This window comes from Musa acuminata, chromosome BXJ1-8 (genome assembly GCF_036884655.1).
Source record: "Musa acuminata AAA Group cultivar baxijiao chromosome BXJ1-8, Cavendish_Baxijiao_AAA, whole genome shotgun sequence".
NCBI classification, from domain to species: domain Eukaryota; kingdom Viridiplantae; phylum Streptophyta; class Magnoliopsida; order Zingiberales; family Musaceae; genus Musa; species Musa acuminata.
In genome coordinates this window covers 45452560-45471999 of record NC_088334.1, presented here as the reverse complement: position 1 = coordinate 45471999, position 19440 = coordinate 45452560, and the positions used below count along the sequence as shown (strand labels likewise).

General features: G+C 45.3%; 4 protein-coding genes across 4 annotated transcripts; 2 read left to right on the top strand and 2 right to left on the bottom strand.

The window, feature by feature from the left end:
* Positions 1-11246: 11246 nt before the first annotated feature.
* On the bottom strand, positions 11247-11774 carry LOC135680379 (probable calcium-binding protein CML46). The gene has a single exon (XM_065194260.1). It carries the CDS (start codon positions 11772-11774, stop codon positions 11247-11249), a length of 528 nt encoding a protein of 175 aa, XP_065050332.1.
* Positions 11775-11988: 214 nt separating this feature from the next.
* Positions 11989-16514, bottom strand: LOC135680378 (granule-bound starch synthase 2, chloroplastic/amyloplastic-like). The gene is made up of 7 exons (XM_065194259.1): positions 16466-16514; positions 16196-16260; positions 15885-15962; positions 15688-15798; positions 15501-15545; positions 13843-14016; positions 11989-13073 (listed from the first exon to the last, which is right to left on the bottom strand). The coding sequence occupies exons 1-7, from the start codon at positions 16512-16514 to the stop codon at positions 12117-12119; spliced, it is 1479 nt and encodes a 492-aa protein (XP_065050331.1). The 3' UTR covers positions 11989-12116.
* Positions 16513-17957, top strand: LOC135680377 (granule-bound starch synthase 2, chloroplastic/amyloplastic-like). Its single transcript, XM_065194258.1, has 2 exons — positions 16513-16599; positions 16885-17957. Exons 1-2 carry the CDS (start codon positions 16513-16515, stop codon positions 17926-17928), a joined length of 1131 nt encoding a protein of 376 aa, XP_065050330.1. The 3' UTR covers positions 17929-17957.
* A 329-nt stretch (positions 17958-18286) lies between these two features.
* Positions 18287-18829, top strand: LOC135680376 (probable calcium-binding protein CML46). The gene has a single exon (XM_065194257.1). It carries the CDS (start codon positions 18287-18289, stop codon positions 18827-18829), a length of 543 nt encoding a protein of 180 aa, XP_065050329.1.
* The last annotated feature ends 611 nt before the right edge of the window (positions 18830-19440 follow it).

The window sequence follows — 19440 nt, the reverse complement described above, 5'->3', positions numbered from 1 at the left end:
GTACAAGTCCGAGGCCTTTGAGAAATTCGGAGAGTATAAGAATGAGGTGGAGAACCAGACTGGAAAGAGTATCAAAACTCTTCGATCAGATCGAGGAGGTGAGTACTAAGTACAGAGTTTACTCAGTTCCTCAAGGACCATGGGATATTATCCCAATGGACACCTCCTTACACACCTCAGCTCAATGGTGTCTCTGAAAGGAGAAATCGTACATTATTAGATATGGTACGGTCCATGATGAGTTTCGCTGACCTACCCATCTCATTCTAGGGATATGCCCTAGAAACCGTAGCTTACCTTCTGAACAGAGTTCCAACTAAGTCGGTGGTGTCTACACCATATGAGATATGGAAAGGGAAGAAGCCTGATCTTAAGGTTGTTAAGATTTGAGGCTGCCCTACCCACATTAAAAGACACAACCCCGATAAGTTAGAATCAAGGACAGAGCGATGTAAATTTGTGGGATACCCCAAGGAAACTTGTGGGTATTACTTCTATCATCTCGAGGACCAAAAGGTCTTTGTAGCTAAGAGAGCAGTGTTCCTTGAGAAAGAACACATTCTTGACGGAGACAGTGGGAGAATGATAGAATTGAGCGAGGTTGGAGAACCAAGCTCAAGCACCACTCTACAGCCCGAGTCTGTTCAGGTATCTAATACACAAGTTTCAACTTTACGCAGGTCTGATAGAGTATCCCATCCTCCTGAGAGATATGTGGGACATATTAGAGCAGAGGATGTAGAGGATATTGATCCTCAGACCTACGAGGAGGCTATTATGAGTATAGACTCCGGGAAGTGGAAAGAAGCCATGAATTCTGAGATGGATTCTATGTACTCCAATAAGGTTTGGAACCTAGTTGATGCACCCGAAGGTATTGTACCCATCGGTTGCAAGTGGATCTTTAAGAAAAAGATCGGAGTAGATGGAAAGGTAGAGACCTATAAAGCAAGGCTAGTGGCTAAGGGGTATCGTCAAAGGCAAGGTGTTGACTACGACGAAACTTTCTCACCCGTAGCAATGCTAAAATCCATCAGAATTCTATTGGCTATTGCAGCACACTATGATTATGAGATCTGGCAGATGGATGTGAAAACCGCATTCCTCAACGGGAACCTGGAGGAGGAGGTGTATATGATGCAACCTGAGGGATTCGTGTCCAAGAACTGCCCAGATAAGGTGTGTAGGTTGCTTAGATCCATTTATGGACTAAAGCAAGCTTCCCGAAGTTGGAACATAAGATTTGATGAGGCAATCAAATCTTATGACTTCGTTAAGAACGAAGATGAGCCTTGTGTATACAGGAAGGTAAGTGGGAGCGCTATCACATTTTTGGTGTTATATGTGGATAACATCCTCATCATTGGGAATGACATAGGAATGCTATCCACAATAAAGGCTTGGTTATCTAGACACTTCTCCATGAAGGACTTAGGAGAAGCATCTTATATCTTGGGGATTAGAATCTATAGAGATAGATCCAAAAGGATGCTTGGCTTGTCCCAGTCCAGGTACATAGAAACTATTGTCAAAAGGTTTGGCATGGAAAATTCCAAAAGAGGTCTCATACCGATGAGACATGGGATATCGCTTTCTACGAGTATGTCCCCAAAGACTCCAGAAGAAAGGGCGAACATGGATATGATACCTTATGCCTCAGCAATAGGGTCTATCATGTATGCCATGCTATGTACTAGGCCTGATATAGCGCATGCTCTGAGTGTCACGAGCAGGTATCAGGCGGATCCAGGCTTGGAGCACTGGAAAGCAGTAAAGTGTATCCTTAAGTACTTGAGAAGGACTAAGGATCTTTTACTAGTATATGGAGGTAATAGCCTTAAGGTTGAAGGCTACACTGACTCAAGTTTTCAGTCTGATGTCGATGATAGCAAGTCGAATTCAGGGTATGTGTACACCTTGAATGGAGGAGCAGTGTGCTGGAAGAGTTCCAAGCAAGATACCACTGCTGACTCGACCACAGAGGCGGAGTACATTGCTGCATCAGATGCAGCAAAGGAGGGAGTCTGGTTGAAGAAGTTCATCACAGATTTGGGAGTCGTGCCGGATAGTGAGGAGCCGATTTCCCTATATTGCGACAACAACGGGGCAATTGCTCAAGCGAAGGAACCTAGGTCTCATCAGAAATCTAAGCATGTTCTGAGGAGGTTCCACCTTATCAGAGAGATCGTGACCCGAGGAGATGTAGCAGTGGAAAGAGTTCCATCCGAAGATAACATTGCAGATCCACTAACAAAGCCATTGTCTCAGATTGTCTTTGAGCGTCACAGGGGTCTGATGGGGATCAGACACATAGGTGATTGGCTTTAGGTCAAGTGGGAGATTGCTAGTCATAAGTGCCCAGCAAGCCAATCACGTGAGTGATGGCACGTGTGACTTGATACAGAATCTTTTTGCTTATTATATTTTGGCGTATATCACTTTATAACTATTGCATAAATGCATATGTATTGTGATGTCCTTGGATTTGTGCAATGGGAATCGGATCGTGATGAGATCACGATAATGAGATCGATTCACCTTTAAACACATATCCTAAATAATCCCGGTCATAGGTTACTCGAGAGGGACATCGTGATAACCGGATAGACTGGTGTGCTGTATACCCGTCCATATGATGGATGCAGCTGGTCTCATAGCTGCTCGTGTAGGGACACTAGGGATACAGTACAGGTGCTCATTGGAGAATGAGTTCACTGATTGATCCGCTTACGGAATGCTGGATGGTTGATGATGCCTTATTGTCAGACAACGATTCCGTAGTCCTAGTGGTGTATCTGGTTCTTAGACTTGAGACACCAAGGATGTCCTGTATGAGTGCTCCACTCTTTGATACCAGACTTATAGGTTTGGCTGTTCCCAGATCTAGTACAGCTGGTCATTGGGAGTGGTAGTCGACCTTACGAGGGCTATTGAGTGTCGATAGAGGATCATCCACTCTCGGTATCATGAGAGGAATATCCCATGTGTTCTTGCTCAGACAAATCCCTGGCCAGGGTCATTCGGGTTGAGAGAGAAAGAGTTCTCCGGGAGAATCCGATTAGAGCGAGACTCGAGTAGAAACCGTATGGGTCTGACAGCACCATGCTCGATATACGGTCTCTGGGATATTAGATGGATGAGGGACTATAGGTACATGGTAACTGAGGACAGACAGGTCCAATGGATTGGATTCCCCTGTATCGTCTGGGGACTACGGCGTAGTGGCCTAGTACTTCCGTAGTCGATGAGTCGAGTGAATTATTACAGAGATAATAATTCACTTAGTTAGAAGGAGTTCTGACAGGTATGACTCACGGCCAGCTCGATATTGGGCCTAGAGGGTCACACACATATGGTAGGCATTGCGATGAGTAGAGGTTCGGATATGAGATATCCGACGGAGCCCTTGTCTTATTGGATGCAGATCCAATACCCACTAGGGAAAGGACCCATTAGGGTTTTGACACGGGATCTCTATAAATAGGAGGGATTCACAGCCTCATAGGCTAGAGTCTTTGCTTGCCCTTCCTATTCTCCTCTCCCTCTCCACCTCAGAGTAGGCCTGGAGTTTTGAGGAGCGTCGTCGCAACCCTGCTGTGTGGATCACCGCTAGAGAGGAGGACGCTTGACCTCCTTCACCCTCTCCTGAGGATCTGCAAGGAAACAGGAATATACGATCTCCCTAGGTAACACAATCTCTATACGCAGTTTTGTGTTTTTGCGGATTTTGCGCACCAATCTTCGCACGACGATGAACATCTTTTGGGAATCGGGGAATTTTGTTTTCTTGTTCTTCCGCTGCGCATATGATGTCGCCCCCCCTTATGATTTCCCAACAGGCTTGGCCGCACAGGTGAGGTCTCGGGCATTATGCGGCCGAGGAGCACGGCGCAGGCGGGCTAGCCGCGCAGGTGTGTATCGAGAACATGAAGCCAAGGAGCATGACGCAGGCGGGCTGGCCGCGCCGGTGTGGTCTCGGGCATTATGCGGCCGAGGATCACGATGCAGGCGGACAGACCGCGTAGGCGTGGTCGCGATGGTCATGCGGCCGAGTAGCACGACGCAGGCGGGCAGACCGTGCAGGTGTGGTCTCGGGCATTATGCGGCCGAGGAGGTGGCTTCGGGCAGCCTGCAGCCAAGGAGCACGGCGCAGGCGGGCCGACCGCGCAAGTGTGTCTCGGGAACACGGGGCCAAGGAGCACGATGCAGGCGGGCGGGCCGCGCAGGTCTGTCTCGGGAACATGGGGCCAAGGAGCACGACGCAGGCGGGTTGGCCGCGCCGGTGTGTCTCGGGAACATGGATCCAAGGAGCACGACGCAGGTGGGCTGGCCACGCAGGCGTGGTCTCGGGCATTATGTGGCCAAGGAGCACGACGCAGGCAGACAGACCGCGCAGGCGTGGTCGCGAGGGTCATGCAGCCGAGTAGCACGACGCAAGCGTGGTCGCGAGGGTCATGTGGCCGAGTAGCACGACGCAGGCGGGCAGACCGCATGGGTATGGTCGCAAGGGCCATGCGGCTGAGTGGCACGACGAGGGCGGTCAGGCCACGTGAGGTGGAGTCGAGCAGTGCATGGCAAGGGAAGTGGCTTGGGTCGAGAGACACAATTCAAGCGGGCGGGCCGCGCTGAGGTGGACTCGGCAGTGTGTGACCGAGAAGCTCGGTGCAGGCTACGCCGAGGGACACCGCTCAGGCGGGCAGGCCGCTCTAGGGGGAGCTCGGCAGTGTATGGCCGAGGAGCTCGGCGCAGGAAGGCTGCGGTGCAGTATATAATTTTTTGGGTTAAGCGGAGCAATAAAACTTTTTGAAGTTTCAAAAATTGGCTGTCGAAAGAATTATATCTATCCATCAGGAAAAAGAAAATAAAATTGTGCGCACTTGAGGTCCTTCTGTTGTCTTTCTATTAGCACATTGGCTTAGACTTTCATCCTTTATGTGCATGGTTACTTACAGTCAATTATATGTATGTATGCTCTCTTTTAGGTGCATAATGAGAGAAGCAGAGACTACACTATTCAGGACACGGGTGTACCAATGATGTCCCAAGCTCCTGGTTTACCCACCACTTCTGGGTGGCAAGTTTATCCCCAGCCAACATCCACATACGTGGGCAGTGATTTTGGAGCTACAGGACAAGCAACAAATCCTCAGGGTCAAATGTTGACATGGAATTCTAGCACGTCAGGTGGAAGCTTTGTTTCAGAGCCTAACTTGTACCCAGGTCAAACCATTGCAACTGCTCCTGTTTCTCATTACCCAGTTTCAGCAAACACCTCCAGTGCTACTGCTGGGTCACTTCAAGCTTCACAGAACTCATCACCTTATGGTGTTATGTCGAATACAAGGCCTGCTTCTTCACCAACCACTCGACCTTTGTACTACAGTTCATAAGCTGCATCTTCTGACAATTCTCTAGGTCTGTTGCGTCTAGTATATTACTACTTGAATTTATATTTTAAAAGTGTCTAATTAAGAGTAAATGGTAGTTTTGTTTTGGTATCTTAGTAGTTTATCCTGAAATAAGCTATCGAGTTTGACGTGAACCAGTGTGCTTTAAACATTCTTAAATGTTTTATTTTTCATCCATTCTTTTTTTTCACCATGCAGTATTTTCGTCTTGGGCAATTAATCATATGTTATGTATTCCACATCAAGATAGTTTGACAAAATTGAGTTTCGAAGGTTTGTGGAGACATAATTTCTAGACATTTTTCCTTTCAAGTGGGTTCAGAGTTTTTTTTTTCTTTAAACAGTTGCCTTTTATGATAGAATTTTATGATATGCTTTGCATTAGTAATGTATTCCAAAGATCAAGCAGTAAATACAAGCATAAGGCACTTCCGCCTGAACTTTTACAATATCTTCTTTACTTCTGGTTATAAAGCCTTTTGAGTGCTATTGTTTACGGATATAAAATTCAAACATATCTGGAATTCCAGACATTGTTAGATAATGACCCCTTTTCATAATCTTTATAACTTTTTCTAGTGGCATACTAATAGATCATGAAGCAATGTTATTTTTAGTTGTGTGATGAGACATGCTCAGGGAAGTGACCAATTTCTTTAGAACAATATCCAACTGATAGTATGCAATAATTTCATCTCAGTGCTGGTTGAATAAACACTGGCCAAAACATGCCTTGCAGGTATCCAGACTCTCCCATCAGTGAAGTTGCCATGAGATTTATGATACTCTGCACCGGTCTGCTCTTTCTCGGCTTCACTCAAGCTATGGAACTTTGGAACTGCAGAAGATAGCCTACTGCTAGCTCTATAATTCAATTGTACAGGCTTTTGTGGTTTGATGTGGTGACTGGATCTACCTAGAAGAACATGTTATTTCTTGGGTTCTAAATGATTGAAGCCGCACTTCCAGCTTCAGAAAGATGTTTTCCCTTCATGTTCAAAGTCTATGGATGTGTCAATTGTCGATAACATTATCGATTTAAATCTGCGATCCAGATGAGTAGTTGCTTCTCGATTTGGCCTTTGATTCTTCTTGTAAGATTTCGAATAGTCGCAATCTTTTGATGATTTTAGATTTCGAGTCTCAATCATGCTCGAAATTAGGTTTGTTTTAATTGCTTGCGCATTGATAGATGTGACGATGATGACGACAAGAAGAAAAAGGAAGAATAATTAATCAAAGAAGCTGCCCTCCATGATAGAAATTAAGCGAAGAAGATAGAAAAATAGAAATTGTAGAAGAAACTATGAAATGTATAAGATATAATTGCCTAATACATTTTGATAGTGAGTTCTTGACAGCCATTTATACACACTCAGTAGGGAGGTTATACACATTCAGCATGGAGGATTTTTCTCAACTGCTGAGAGATTTTTCAACTGCCTTGAGGAAATCTTATCTGCTTCTCAACTGCTGAGAGATTTCCTCAACTGCTTTGAGGAAATCTTATCTGCTTATCATGCCCCCGCAAGATTGAGCTTCCATCAAGGATGCCGATCTTGGACCGATGAGATGAAAATAGTTTACGGGCGAGAGGCTTTGTGAGTGAGTCGGCTAGTTGATCTGCTGTATGTACATGAGAAACTCGGAGTTGATGTCTGGCAACTTGATCTCGCACAAAATGGAAGTCGATGGCTATGTGTTTCATGCGGGAATGGAACACTGGATTGGCACATAAATAAGTAGCTCCAACATTATCACAATATATTGTAGGAATAACCGTGGAGTTGACGTTAAGTTCCTTGAGCAAATTTGTGACCCAATTGAGTTCAGCAGCGGCGGTGGCGACGGCACGGTATTCAGCTTCAGTTGTAGATCGTGCAACCGTCTTTTGTTTTTTAGAACTCCAACTGATTGGAGTAGCTCCAAGGAAGATAATGTATCCGGACGTAGATGTTCTATCATCAAAGTTCCCTGCCCAATCAGCATCAGCAAAGGCATGGAGATGGAGTGAAGTATTTTTGCGAAGAAAAATGCCATGATTAAGAGTCCCTTTAAGATACCGCAAAATTCGTTTGACCGCAGACCAATGCGTAGTAGATGGTCGATGCATGAATTGCGATAACTTATTGACGGCAAATGAAATATCTGGACGGGTGAGAGCCAAGTACTGTAAGGAGCCAAGGACTTGTCGATACTGAGTCGAATCTGTAGTAGGACTTCCATCATATAATTTAAGTGATTCACTGGTAGAGAGAGGAGTTGTAACCTCTTTCGCATCCTGCATGTTTGCCTTTGATAATAAATCTTGAATATACTTTCTTTGTGATAGGAAGAGACCTGAAGATGTAAATGTTGCTTCCACTCCCAGAAAGTAGCTTAAAGTTCCTAGATCTTTGAGGGAGAATCGATCGGCCAAGTGCTTTAGAAATGCCTGAGTCTTCAAAGGATCATTTCCTGTGACAATAATATCATCCACATATACTAAAAGATATATTATGCTTCCATTATGCTGACAAATGAATAACGAGGTATCAGACTTTGAATTGATGAAGCCAATTGAGGTCAAAAACGAGCCAAGCTCGTTATACCAAGCCCTTGGAGCTTGACGAAGTCCATAAATAGCTTTTTAAAGTTTGCAGACATGCCTCGGATATTGAGGATGAACGAAACCAGGAGGTTGTTGCATAAAGACATCTTCAGTAAGTGACCCCTGTAAAAAGGCATTGTTAACATCCAATTGTCGTATGTGCCAGCCCTTTGAGATAGCCAAACTCAGGATAAGACGGATTGTTGTGGGTTTAACAACGGGACTAAATGTCTCTGTGAAGTCGACACCAGGTCGTTGATGAAACCCTTTGGCGACTAGACGTGCTTTGTATCTGGCAATGGATCCGTCTGGGTTCCGCTTAATTCGAAAGACCCATTTACACCCGATGATATTTTGTGTGTGATGAAAGGGTACTAAGGTCCATGTAGAGTTATGGAGGAGAGCATCATATTCGTCACACATGGCTTTACGCCAGTGAGAAGATTTTTTAGCTTGAGTGATTGTAGTGGGTTCACTGGCCTCAGTGGAGGAATTTGTTATAGCATGTAAGTCAAGGACTTGACGTGGTTTGAAAATACCACTTTTGGAGCGTGTTGTCATTGGATGTCTAGGGGGGGTGGAAGTGGTAGATTGTGTTGGTGGTATAGCCGAGGGCGAGTCACTGTCATGGACTAGGTCAACCGTCGGCACAACAATGTCACTAGATCTAGGAGAAGGTAAAGCCAGTGGCAATGTTGCCGAGGGTATGACTTCATTAATAGGGGAAACTTGTGAGGAAGGGAGTGGAGGAATGGAGGGAGTGAGAAGCTATTGAACTGGAGTAATAGTAGTATGTGAATCTTGAGAGTAAGGACTGGACGGTGTCATTGGAGGTTCGTGTGATGAGATCGGAGGGATATTCCAGTGATGTATGTTTATCGGAGTAGTTTGCATGGTAGGATTATTTTGAAAAGGAAAGATAGACTCCTCAAAGATAACATGACGTGATATAAAGACCTTTTTAGTTTGGGGTTCATAGCATCGAAAAGCATTATGTTCAAGAGAGTAGCCTATAAAAGTGCAAGGCTTAGATCGTGGTGTTAGCTTATGTGACGCATAGGGACGGAGCCATGGATAACATAAACAGCCAAAAACTCTGAGTTTATGAAGGTTTGGAAGTTTGTGGAATAATTTTTCAAATGGTGACTGGTATTGTAAGACTGGAGTGAGCATACGATTAATGAGATAAACTGCAGTTTGAAAAGCTACTGACCAAAAAGATGGTGGCATGGATGCTTGATGTAGAAGGGAGAGACCAGTTTCAACGATATGCCGATGTTTGCGTTCGGCAGAACCAACCAATTGGGGAGTATGTGGGGGTGACTTGAGGTGTTGTATACCACAAGCAGAGAGACAGGATGTGAGGGCTTGATATTCGCCTCCACCATCAGAGTAAACTGTTTTAATGGAAGATTGAAAAAAAATTCTCGACCAACTTTCGAAAGTTAGTAAATACAGTAGAAACATCAGACTTATGATGGAGAGGATATAACCATGTGTACTTAGTAAAATAATCTACAAAAATGATATAAAAACGAAACTTGTCAAAAGAAGGAATTACTTAAATTAGGGAAATCCTTCCTCCTAATTTGTATAAATAGGAGAGGGAACATGTTAATAGATTCAAGCTAAAGCTATTTCATTTCTACAATAATGCTTCTTCAATTATTATTCTTATCTTCTATTATTTCTATCATGGTATCAGAGCAGTTTGCCTAGAGCAAGCCCTCTTCTCCGGAGTCCAACCATCCCTCTCGTGGCGACGCCTTCGCCCCTCAGCCGTAGCCATTCGCTGCAGCCTACTGCAGCACTTGTGGCTGCTAATATCAGATCCTAAAGGAAGCACAGTCACGGCCTTTGTTTCTACCGCCGGCTGCTACTCCCTTGCCAACCGAAGTCTTCCGCTGAAAACTCCGCTGCTCTTCCGGCCACCAAACTCCAATACTGCAAGCTGCAGAGATTTCTTCCACCTCGCTGCAACAATCTCTCCTGCACTCTGAATCGCTGCAGCCTACCAGTGCCTCTGGAAGAAGCAGCAGCCCTCTTCGGCGTTGCATACAGCTACTCTTCTACATCTGACGTCTTCATCATCTACCTCCCGCCATAGCCATCGCTGCCTTTCTTGCTGCAGATTACTCGCCCATCATTGCAGTTCATCGCGCTGCAGCCTACTCTGCAGCGCATCGATCTGCTTTTCTCCTCCTCCCTTCCTCCTATATCTTTACATCTTCTATAAAGATCACTTGACCCGCCACAAAATATCTGGGATGTTTTCATTTTCCTCTTCCGATATTCCTGTCCCTATTTCTGCAAGGACTCTGAGCACTTCTCAAAGTCTTATCACCATCAATGCTGCAGCACTCATTCCCTTCAAATTATCCAAAGGCGACAACTACGCATCTTGGCGGGCACAACTTTCTAATCTTTTATTTGGCTATGATCTCTTAGGTTACGTTGATGGCTCTCTCCAGTGTCCACCTGAAATGATCAACATCCCAGGCGAACCCAATCCAGTGCCAAATCCAGCCCACCAACTATGGTTACGTCAAGATCGCCTCATCCTCCAAGCTATTCAAGCTTCCGTTGCTGGATCCATTGCCCCGCTGATATCCTCATGTACGACTGCTGCAGAAGCATGGTGCAAATTACAAACAACTTTGGCAAATCGCTCGCGTACTCGCATGCTCGGACTTCTCTCCAATCTGATGAAAATGAAACAAGAGGGAAGTACTATTGCTGATTATCTACAAAATATCAAAGTTATCATCGATGATTTAGCTTTGATAGGTCATTCTCTCAGCGATGAAGAAGTCCTAATCCATACCCTCAATGGCTTAGGAGGCGAGTACAAAGAACTGACAGCAGCACTTCGGGCACGTGACTCACCAATATCATTCGAAGAACTTTATTATAAGTTGATCGACTATGAGACGTACTTGAAGCGTGATGATAAGTTGCCCGGACCACCTATTACAGCTCTGATACCATGATAGAAATTAAGCGAAGAAGATAGAAAGATAGAAATTGTAGAAGAAACTATGAAATGTATAAGATATAATTGCCTAATACATTTTGATAGTGAGTTCTTGACAGCCATTTATACACACTCAGTAGGGAGGTTATACACATTCAGCATGGAGGATTTTTCTCAACTCCTGAGAGATTTCTCAACTGCCTTGAGGAAATCTTATCTGCTTCTCAACTGCTGAGAGATTTCCTAACTGCTTTGACGAAATCTTATCTGCTTATCACTCCACAACTTTGATGAACTCCTTGAAATCGATCCTCCCGTCGTCGTTCTCGTCGTACGCCGCGATCATCCGTCGGCATGCCTCCAATGCCGCCCCCTCCGGGAAGCCCAGCTTGCAGAGAACACGATGCAGGTCCAGGGGCTCTATGACCCCGTCACCGTCATCATCGAAGACGGAGAACGCCTCCGCCACTTCCTCCAAGCTCGGCTCCTCCCCCTCGAACACGCCACGCAGCTCCTCGAGCTGCTCACCGTCCGCGCCGCAAGGCATGCCCGTAATGATCTCCATCACCGTCTCCACGTCTTCTCTGGTCAACTCGGGCGCCTCGCTACCGTCGGCCGAGTCGCCGGGTCTGACACGATCGACGACCCCCGATGCGCACGGCGCTGGGTGCCGGAAGAGGAACCCCATGGATATCTTATTCTTCAGGACGACCCCCATGGAGATGGTCTTGTTGAAGAGGAGCACGATGGGCTCTGTGAGTGCGAGGGAGTGGTACGGTGCAGTTGGCAATGGTTTCTCCATGGTTTCCAGCGCTGAGGAGGAAGAAGACGCTGCTTCTTGGTCCAACCAATAACATGCATGGCGAATCGATGTGTATTTATGCGTGCAGGTGCGACTGTTTTCCTCTGGCACGTACGCAGCAGAGGCTGTCGACGCGGTGGCTAATCACAGAATCCAACAAAACTGGGCTGTCCTCGACAGCGAGGAAGAGATAGAGAGAGAGAGACGTGTCAAAATGTTGATGCCATCAATCAAACGGACGCACACAATACTTAGACGAATCTTTGCAGGTTCGTTGAAGAGAGATCCGGATTGGATCATCAGATAGCTGAGATAGATACTGTTCGTTCATGTTCTCAAAGATCACCACTGATACTTAGCTGAGACGAGGACTTCCTCGTAATGTTTGGCGGCGTTGTCCCAGCTCAGGTCCTGTGCCATCCCTCGCGTCTGCAGGCCCTTCCAATTCTCCTTCTGGTTCCTGTAGGTGTTGAGGCAGTTCCCCAGCGCATTGATCAGCTTGTTGGCCTCCGCCCGGTCGAACGTCCACCCGAACCCGCTCTCCCTGAAGGGATCGAACGGGATCACCGTGTCGCGAAGCCCGCCGACGGCGTGCACCACCGGGACCGTGCCGTACTTCATGGCGTACAGCTGGTTCAGCCCGCAGGGCTCGAACCGCGATGGCATGAGCAGGACGTCCGCCCCTGCGGTGATCCTGTGCGCCATCTTCACCGAGAACCCCACCCACGCCCTCACCTTGTTGTGGTGCTCCCTGTCGAACTTGCGCAGCATCTCCTCCAGGTCGGCCCGCCCGGTGCCCAGCATCACCAGCTGCAAGTCCTGCCCGACGATCCAAGGTATCGCACCCGCAATGAGGTCGACGCCCTTCTGGTGATCCAGCCGGCCGATGAATCCGATGAGGGGGACGTCCTCGCGGACAGGGAGGCCGAGCTCCTTCTGCAGCGCCGCCTTGCACTGTGGTTTCCCGGCTTGCAGAGTCTCAATGGAATAGTTTCTGTAGCCATCGGATTGCAGGTGAAGATCCAGCTCAGGGTTCCAGTCCACTGTGTCGATCCCGTTGACGATGCCTTGGAACTTCCAGTTGTTCTCGTTTATGATCTCATGGAGTCCCCACCCACCTTCGGATGTTGTGAGCTCCCATGCGTAGCCACGGCTGACGGTGATCACGCGGTCAGCAGTCTTGAGGCCGGCCGCGAAGATGTTGAAGTGGTCACCTCCCATCGGCTCATACAGCTTGAAGAGGTCCATGTGTTGATCGGGCAAGTCGACATGGAAGAAGTCCTCAACTGGACCACGCCCCTGGACAAGACACACAGGTAGAATGCAGACGATAAGGATTCCGAGCTCGTAGTTTCCTAAGTTGTTTAGAATGATGCCATGAAACTTCTATATCAGGATCAGATTCAAGCATTCTTCTCGGTAGAAAAAGAGAAGAGAAGATGAATGATTTTATCTTCATTTTGAGCGAAATGATTTTTCTTTGGTGGTGGTAACTCAGAAATCTTTGCAAGTTTGAAATGAAGCAACTTCAACAAAAATGGGGGAGAAAAGAAATTAAAAGCGGAGATGTTTTGATTGCTCAAAAAGAGTTTAAGAAGACAAACATTCATTTGATGCAAAAGAGAAGGATGTAAAGAAGGTTTCTAATAAAACAGAGTGCTTCAAATGTCATGCAATTATAACAAGGTTTGGGAAAAACCATGATAGACTCATGAAAAATTAAGTACAACATATGATCAATATCTTCAGGTCACACAAAAACAATATGGCCAGGGGCATCATGCAACCTAAACTTCAAGAAATACAATGCAGCTGTAGGAATTCATGCAAGCATAATTGGATCATTGATTCAGTGACGAGAGAAATAGTCAGAAAGTGTTTGGTTTACTGATAAGGTAAGTGAGAGAACTGCAAACTTGCAGATATCGTCTTGGCAAATTTAACAGTCTTTGAGCAGTTCTGAGGATCTCACAGGCTACTGAACTCAGCAAATTGAACTTCTAAATGAAGAGAGAATTTAACAGAAGTTTAACCTAATAGATGCAGCATAAAATGCGAGAGAGCTAACCTGGTGAGATATGTTGTGGATCACCAAGATGGACCTGGCATACTTCATCAAGCCATTGTCGCGGTAGCATGCTTTCAGATACACAGGCAGAAGTGATGTGTGCCAATCGTTCGCAATGAAAATTAAATTTCCGTCTCCATAGCATAAGCCGCCACATGGAACATGCCACGGAACCTGCAATTGTATCAGTCTAAACTCGAAACAATGACATATGTTTAACAAGTTGTGAATGAAAAATACAAGGTATATCCACAGAAAAAGGATACTTACCATAAAACTAAATCTTATTGTTCGAATAGAATTAAGTGTTTGGTTATACACCGACTACAGACTTGCGAAGAAATATAACATGAGTGGTATGCAAATTTATCTGCTTCACAACAAAACTGGTTTGCTTATCATGAAAGCCAGAATACTGATAAATCCTAATAGATTATAATTCACAATAACTTTTGATTTTAGAAGAATTATAAGGCAAAAGAAAAAGAGAAACTAGCCAATGGTTAAAATTCAGGGAATTATATGAAACAACATATGCAGATAACAGAAACAATGATAAATTGGATGCAAAGGTAAGGCCGAGAAATCAGGGAGGATAGAGGCAGTAAGAACTAAGTATGCTAGAGTAGCCTTCAGTTATTTACATCAACCACTCGATTACTCCATCAATTTTCTAAACAACTTAGATGATTAAACAAAAGTATTATGATTTAATATCTGTTAATTGGCAGAGGACCAACATTGGAGAGTAACTACCATTGTGTGTTTAACGTAAGGTAAATCCTTGCACAAAGTTCCACTGACTCTATCATAATAGAAAAAAAACATAAGGTATCAAAGAAAACCATATATGTCAGTGGCCTTGTTCTTAATTTCCTAAGCCTAATAAATGGAAATGAGTTTAACAACTAGGCCTTTTTTCTAATATAAACTTGGCTTATTAAATAATTTCACCTGCACACAGAGATTTACATCTTTTAAAACATCGATCAAGAATCAGAAATTGTATGAAACTCCAAAATTTTTAAACAGTAAATTGTTTTGTTAAGGTTCGTTGATACCAAAGTCACAGTCAGTTCTCCATCGACAATTAGTATGCAGAACCATAGAATTAGATGTATGGTATACTGAGTGTAACATACCGATCTGACTGGATACCTCTATGCTAGTACTGCCCGGTTACATATCGTATTCAATCCAATTTTTAATATATATATATATATATATATATATATATATATACACACTGAATGTTTTGATACTATGCTGACCGATACTTACCCCTCTGAACGGGTCCTGCTACTGGTTCTGTAATGAAATTTTAGACCTAAGACAACACTGTACGATGCTAATTTCAGTCATAAGACATCTGCATGAACTAGAAAACAAAGATACAGAACCAGAAAAAAGAAGTGAGAAAAAGGGTTGGGAATTGGCATTTGCAATTAAGTTAAGCACCTCAAGGACTATCAAGTACTAACTCAAAGCAGCACTGAAGCGGCCACCGACATGACTATATTTTTCACACTAGAAATCATGTTGGAAGTCCCTTCCTGCATTAATCTTAGACAAATGCTCACTACGAATTTCTAATACTAACATATTCTGTTATGTACATCATGGATAGTTGAATATGTTGTTTAGGACAAAGGAGATACCTCTACAGCTACCTTGCATAACAATACCATCCGTTTCAAGATTTCCTGCATTAATTAGCGAAAGACAATATAAATAACTTGTAGAGGGTCATTTCTGTATTTTCAGTGCACAAAAAAATGAAGTAACAAAAAGTGAATAAACTGGATTGACTAATTTACAGGTGTTAAAATTGCAAAAAACTTTTACCAGCCGGTCTCCCCCATAAATGTTGTTCTCTAGATGATGGAAAACTGGACTGTCGATAAATACAAAATCCACACGATCAATATAAGCATGAAAATAATTTACTTCCAGATCCTGCATCCCATAATATGACATCAACTGGATAAGTATGTATTTATAGCTAAATCTAAACACCATGACATGAAACAGCAGATACAGACCTGCCCATGAGCTTTGTAATATTTGCGAACACCTATATCTTTGGATTCAGGATAATTGGCATACCTCGGGGAAACAACCTATAATTTACAAAAGAAAGATTGAACTGGCTATGCAACAGCAATATTAAGGAAGCAACTTTTGGACTAACATTATTCTAGTTTGGTAAACCTGCACATTGTAATTGCAGTTTTATGATTTGAATTGCTATTCCAATTTACCTTTCTGTGGAATAGCTAGAGTCACCACCAACATTAACGTGAGATTTGAGGTTCAAACAGAAATTAATCGACAAAAGGGAAAGGAGAAATACCATAACCCGGTGCCCTCTCCTAGCCAAAGCTTTTGGCAGAGTCCCAGCTACATCTCCAAGCCCTCCTGTTGAAGTTAAAAATGATAAATGTCAGTGAATCTTATTTAAATATCATAATAACACTTTATAAACCCAAACAACAGTCATTCACTTCATTACCAATTGTGGAGCATAGACTTGATACAACAAATTTTCAGTACTTGAGAGGTAAGAGTAAAAATACAGCAAAAGATCAATCGGAAAATACGAAAATACTAAAAATATCAATACCTGTCTTTGACCAAGGAGCACATTCCGCGGAAACTACTATTACATTCATGGCATTCGCTCCAGCCAGAGGAGGGGAATCCACATTTTCTACCTCAATATCTGCTTCTGTATCTACACCATCAGATTTTGCTTCCGTATGGTTCTGAGCATTCTCATCTTCAGTACCCCTTTCAGATTCTTGTATAATAAGTGATGATTCGACTGAATCATAAGTAGAATCAAGATCTGCATCTTTTGCTAGTCCATCAGCTTGTAGGATATCACCTTGCTCTTCTGCTTCCTCTAAAGAATTTTCAGTTTTACCGATACATTGAGTCTTAGACATCTTAGATTCATTTCGCTCAAAATGAAGATAAAATCATTCATCTTCTCTTCTCTTTTTCTACCGAGAAGAATGCTTGAATCTGATCCTGACATAGAAGTTTCATGGCATCATTCTAAACAACTTAGGAAACTACGAGTTCGGAATCCTTATCGTCTGCATTCTACCTGTTTGTCTTGTCCAGGGTCGTGGTCCAGTTGAGGACTTCTTCCATGTCGACTTGCCCGATCAACACATGGACCTCTTCAAGCTGTATGAGCCGATGGGAGGTGACCACTTCAACATCTTCGCGGCCGGCCTCAAGACTGCTGACCGCGTGATCACCGTCAGCCGTGGCTACGCATGGGAGCTCACAACATCCGAAGGTGGGTGGGGACTCCATGAGATCATAAACGAGAACAACTGGAAGTTCCAAGGCATCGTCAACGGGATCGACACAGTGGACTGGAACCCTGAGCTGGATCTTCACCTGCAATCCGATGGCTACAGAAACTATTCCATTGAGACTCTGCAAGCCGGGAAACCACAGTGCAAGGCGGCGCTGCAGAAGGAGCTCGGCCTCCCTGTCCGCGAGGACGTCCCCCTCATCGGATTCATCGGCCGGCTGGATCACCAGAAGGGCGTCGACCTCATTGCGGGTGCGATGCCTTGGATCGTCGGGCAGGACGCGCAGCTGGTGATGCTGGGCACCGGACGGGCCGACCTGGAGGAGATGCTGCGCAAGTTCGACAGGGAGCACCACAACAAGGAGAGGGCGTGGGTGGGGTTTTCGGTGAAGATGGCGCACAGGATCACCGCAGGGGCGGACGTCCTGCTCATGCCATCGCGGTTCGAGCCCTGCGGGCTGAACCAGCTGTACGCCATGAAGTACGGCACGGTCCCGGTGGTGCACGCCATCGGCGGGCTTCGCGACACGGTGATCCCGTTCGATCCCTTCAGGGAGAGCGGGTTCGGGTGGACGTTCGACCGGGCGGAGGCCAACAAGCTGATCAATGCGCTGGGGAACTGCCTCAACACCTACAGGAACCAGAAGGAGAATTGGAAGGGCCTGCAGACGCGAGGGATGGCGCAGGACCTGAGCTGGGACAACGCCGCCAAACATTACGAGGAAGTCCTCGTCTCAGCAAAGTATCAGTGGTGATCTTTGAGAACATGAACGAACAGTATCTATCTCAGCTATCTGATGATCCAATCCGGATCTCTCTTCACCGAACCTGCAAAGATTCGCCGAACATGGAACGTCTATAAGTATTGTGTGCGTCCGTTTGATTGATGGCATCAACATTTTGACACGTCTCTCTCTCTCTATCTCTTCCTCGCTGTCGAGGACAGCCCAGTTTTGTTGGATTCTGTGATTAGCCACCGCGTCGACAGCCTCTGCTGCGTACGTGCCAGAGGAAAACAGTCGCACCTGCACGCATAAATACACATCGATTCGCCATGCATGTTATTGGTTGGACCAAGAAGCAGCGTCTTCTTCCTCCTCAGCGCTGGAAACCATGGAGAAACCATTGCCAACTGCACCGTACCACTCCCTCGCACTCACAGAGCCCATCGTGCTCCACTTCAACAAGACCATCTCCATGGGGGTCGTCCTGAAGAATAAGATATCCATGGGGTTCCTCTTCCGGCACCCAGCGCCGTGCGCATCGGGGGTCGTCGATCGTGTCAGACCCGGCGACTCGGCCGACGGTAGCGAGGCGCCCGAGTTGACCAGAGAAGACGTGGAGACGGTGATGGAGATCATTACGGGCATGCCTTGCGGCGCGGACGGTGAGCAGCTCGAGGAGATGCGTGGCGTGTTTGAGGGGGAGGAGCCGAGCTTGGAGGAAGTGGCGGAGGCGTTCTCCGTCTTCGATGATGACGGTGACGGGGTCATAGAGCCCCTGGACCTGCATCGTGTTCTCTGCAAGCTGGGCTTCCCGGAGGGGGCGGCATTGGAGGCATGCCGACGGATGATCGCGGCGTACGACGAGAACGACGACGGGAGGATCGATTTCAAGGAGTTCATCAAAGTTGTGGAGGGCAGCTTCTTTGATTAATTATTCTTCCTTTTTCTTCTTGTCGTCATCAGCGTCACATCTATCAATGCGCAAGCAATTAAAACAAACCAAATTTCGAGCAGGATTGAGACTCGAAATCTAAAATCATCAAAAGATTGCGACTATTCGAAATCTTACAAGAAGAATCAAAGGCCAAATCGAGAAGCAACTACTCATCTGGATCGCAGATTTAAATCGATAATGTTATCGACAATTGACACATCCATAGACTTTGAACATGAAGGGAAAACATCTTTCTGAAGCTGGAAGTGCGGCTTCAATCATTTAGAACCCAAGAAATAACATGTTCTTCTAGGTAGATCCAGTCACCACATCAAACCACAAAAGCCTGTACAATTGAATTATAGAGCTAGCAGTAGGCTATCTTCTGCAGTTCCAAAGTTCCATAGCTTGAGTGAAGCCGAGAAAGAGCAGACCGGTGCAGAGTATCATAAATCTCATGGCAACTTCACTGATGGGAGAGTCTGGATACCTGCAAGGCATGTTTTGGCCAGTGTTTATTCAACCAGCACTGAGATGAAATTATTGCATACTATCAGTTGGATATTGTTCTAAAGAAATTGGTCACTTCCCTGAGCATGTCTCATCAC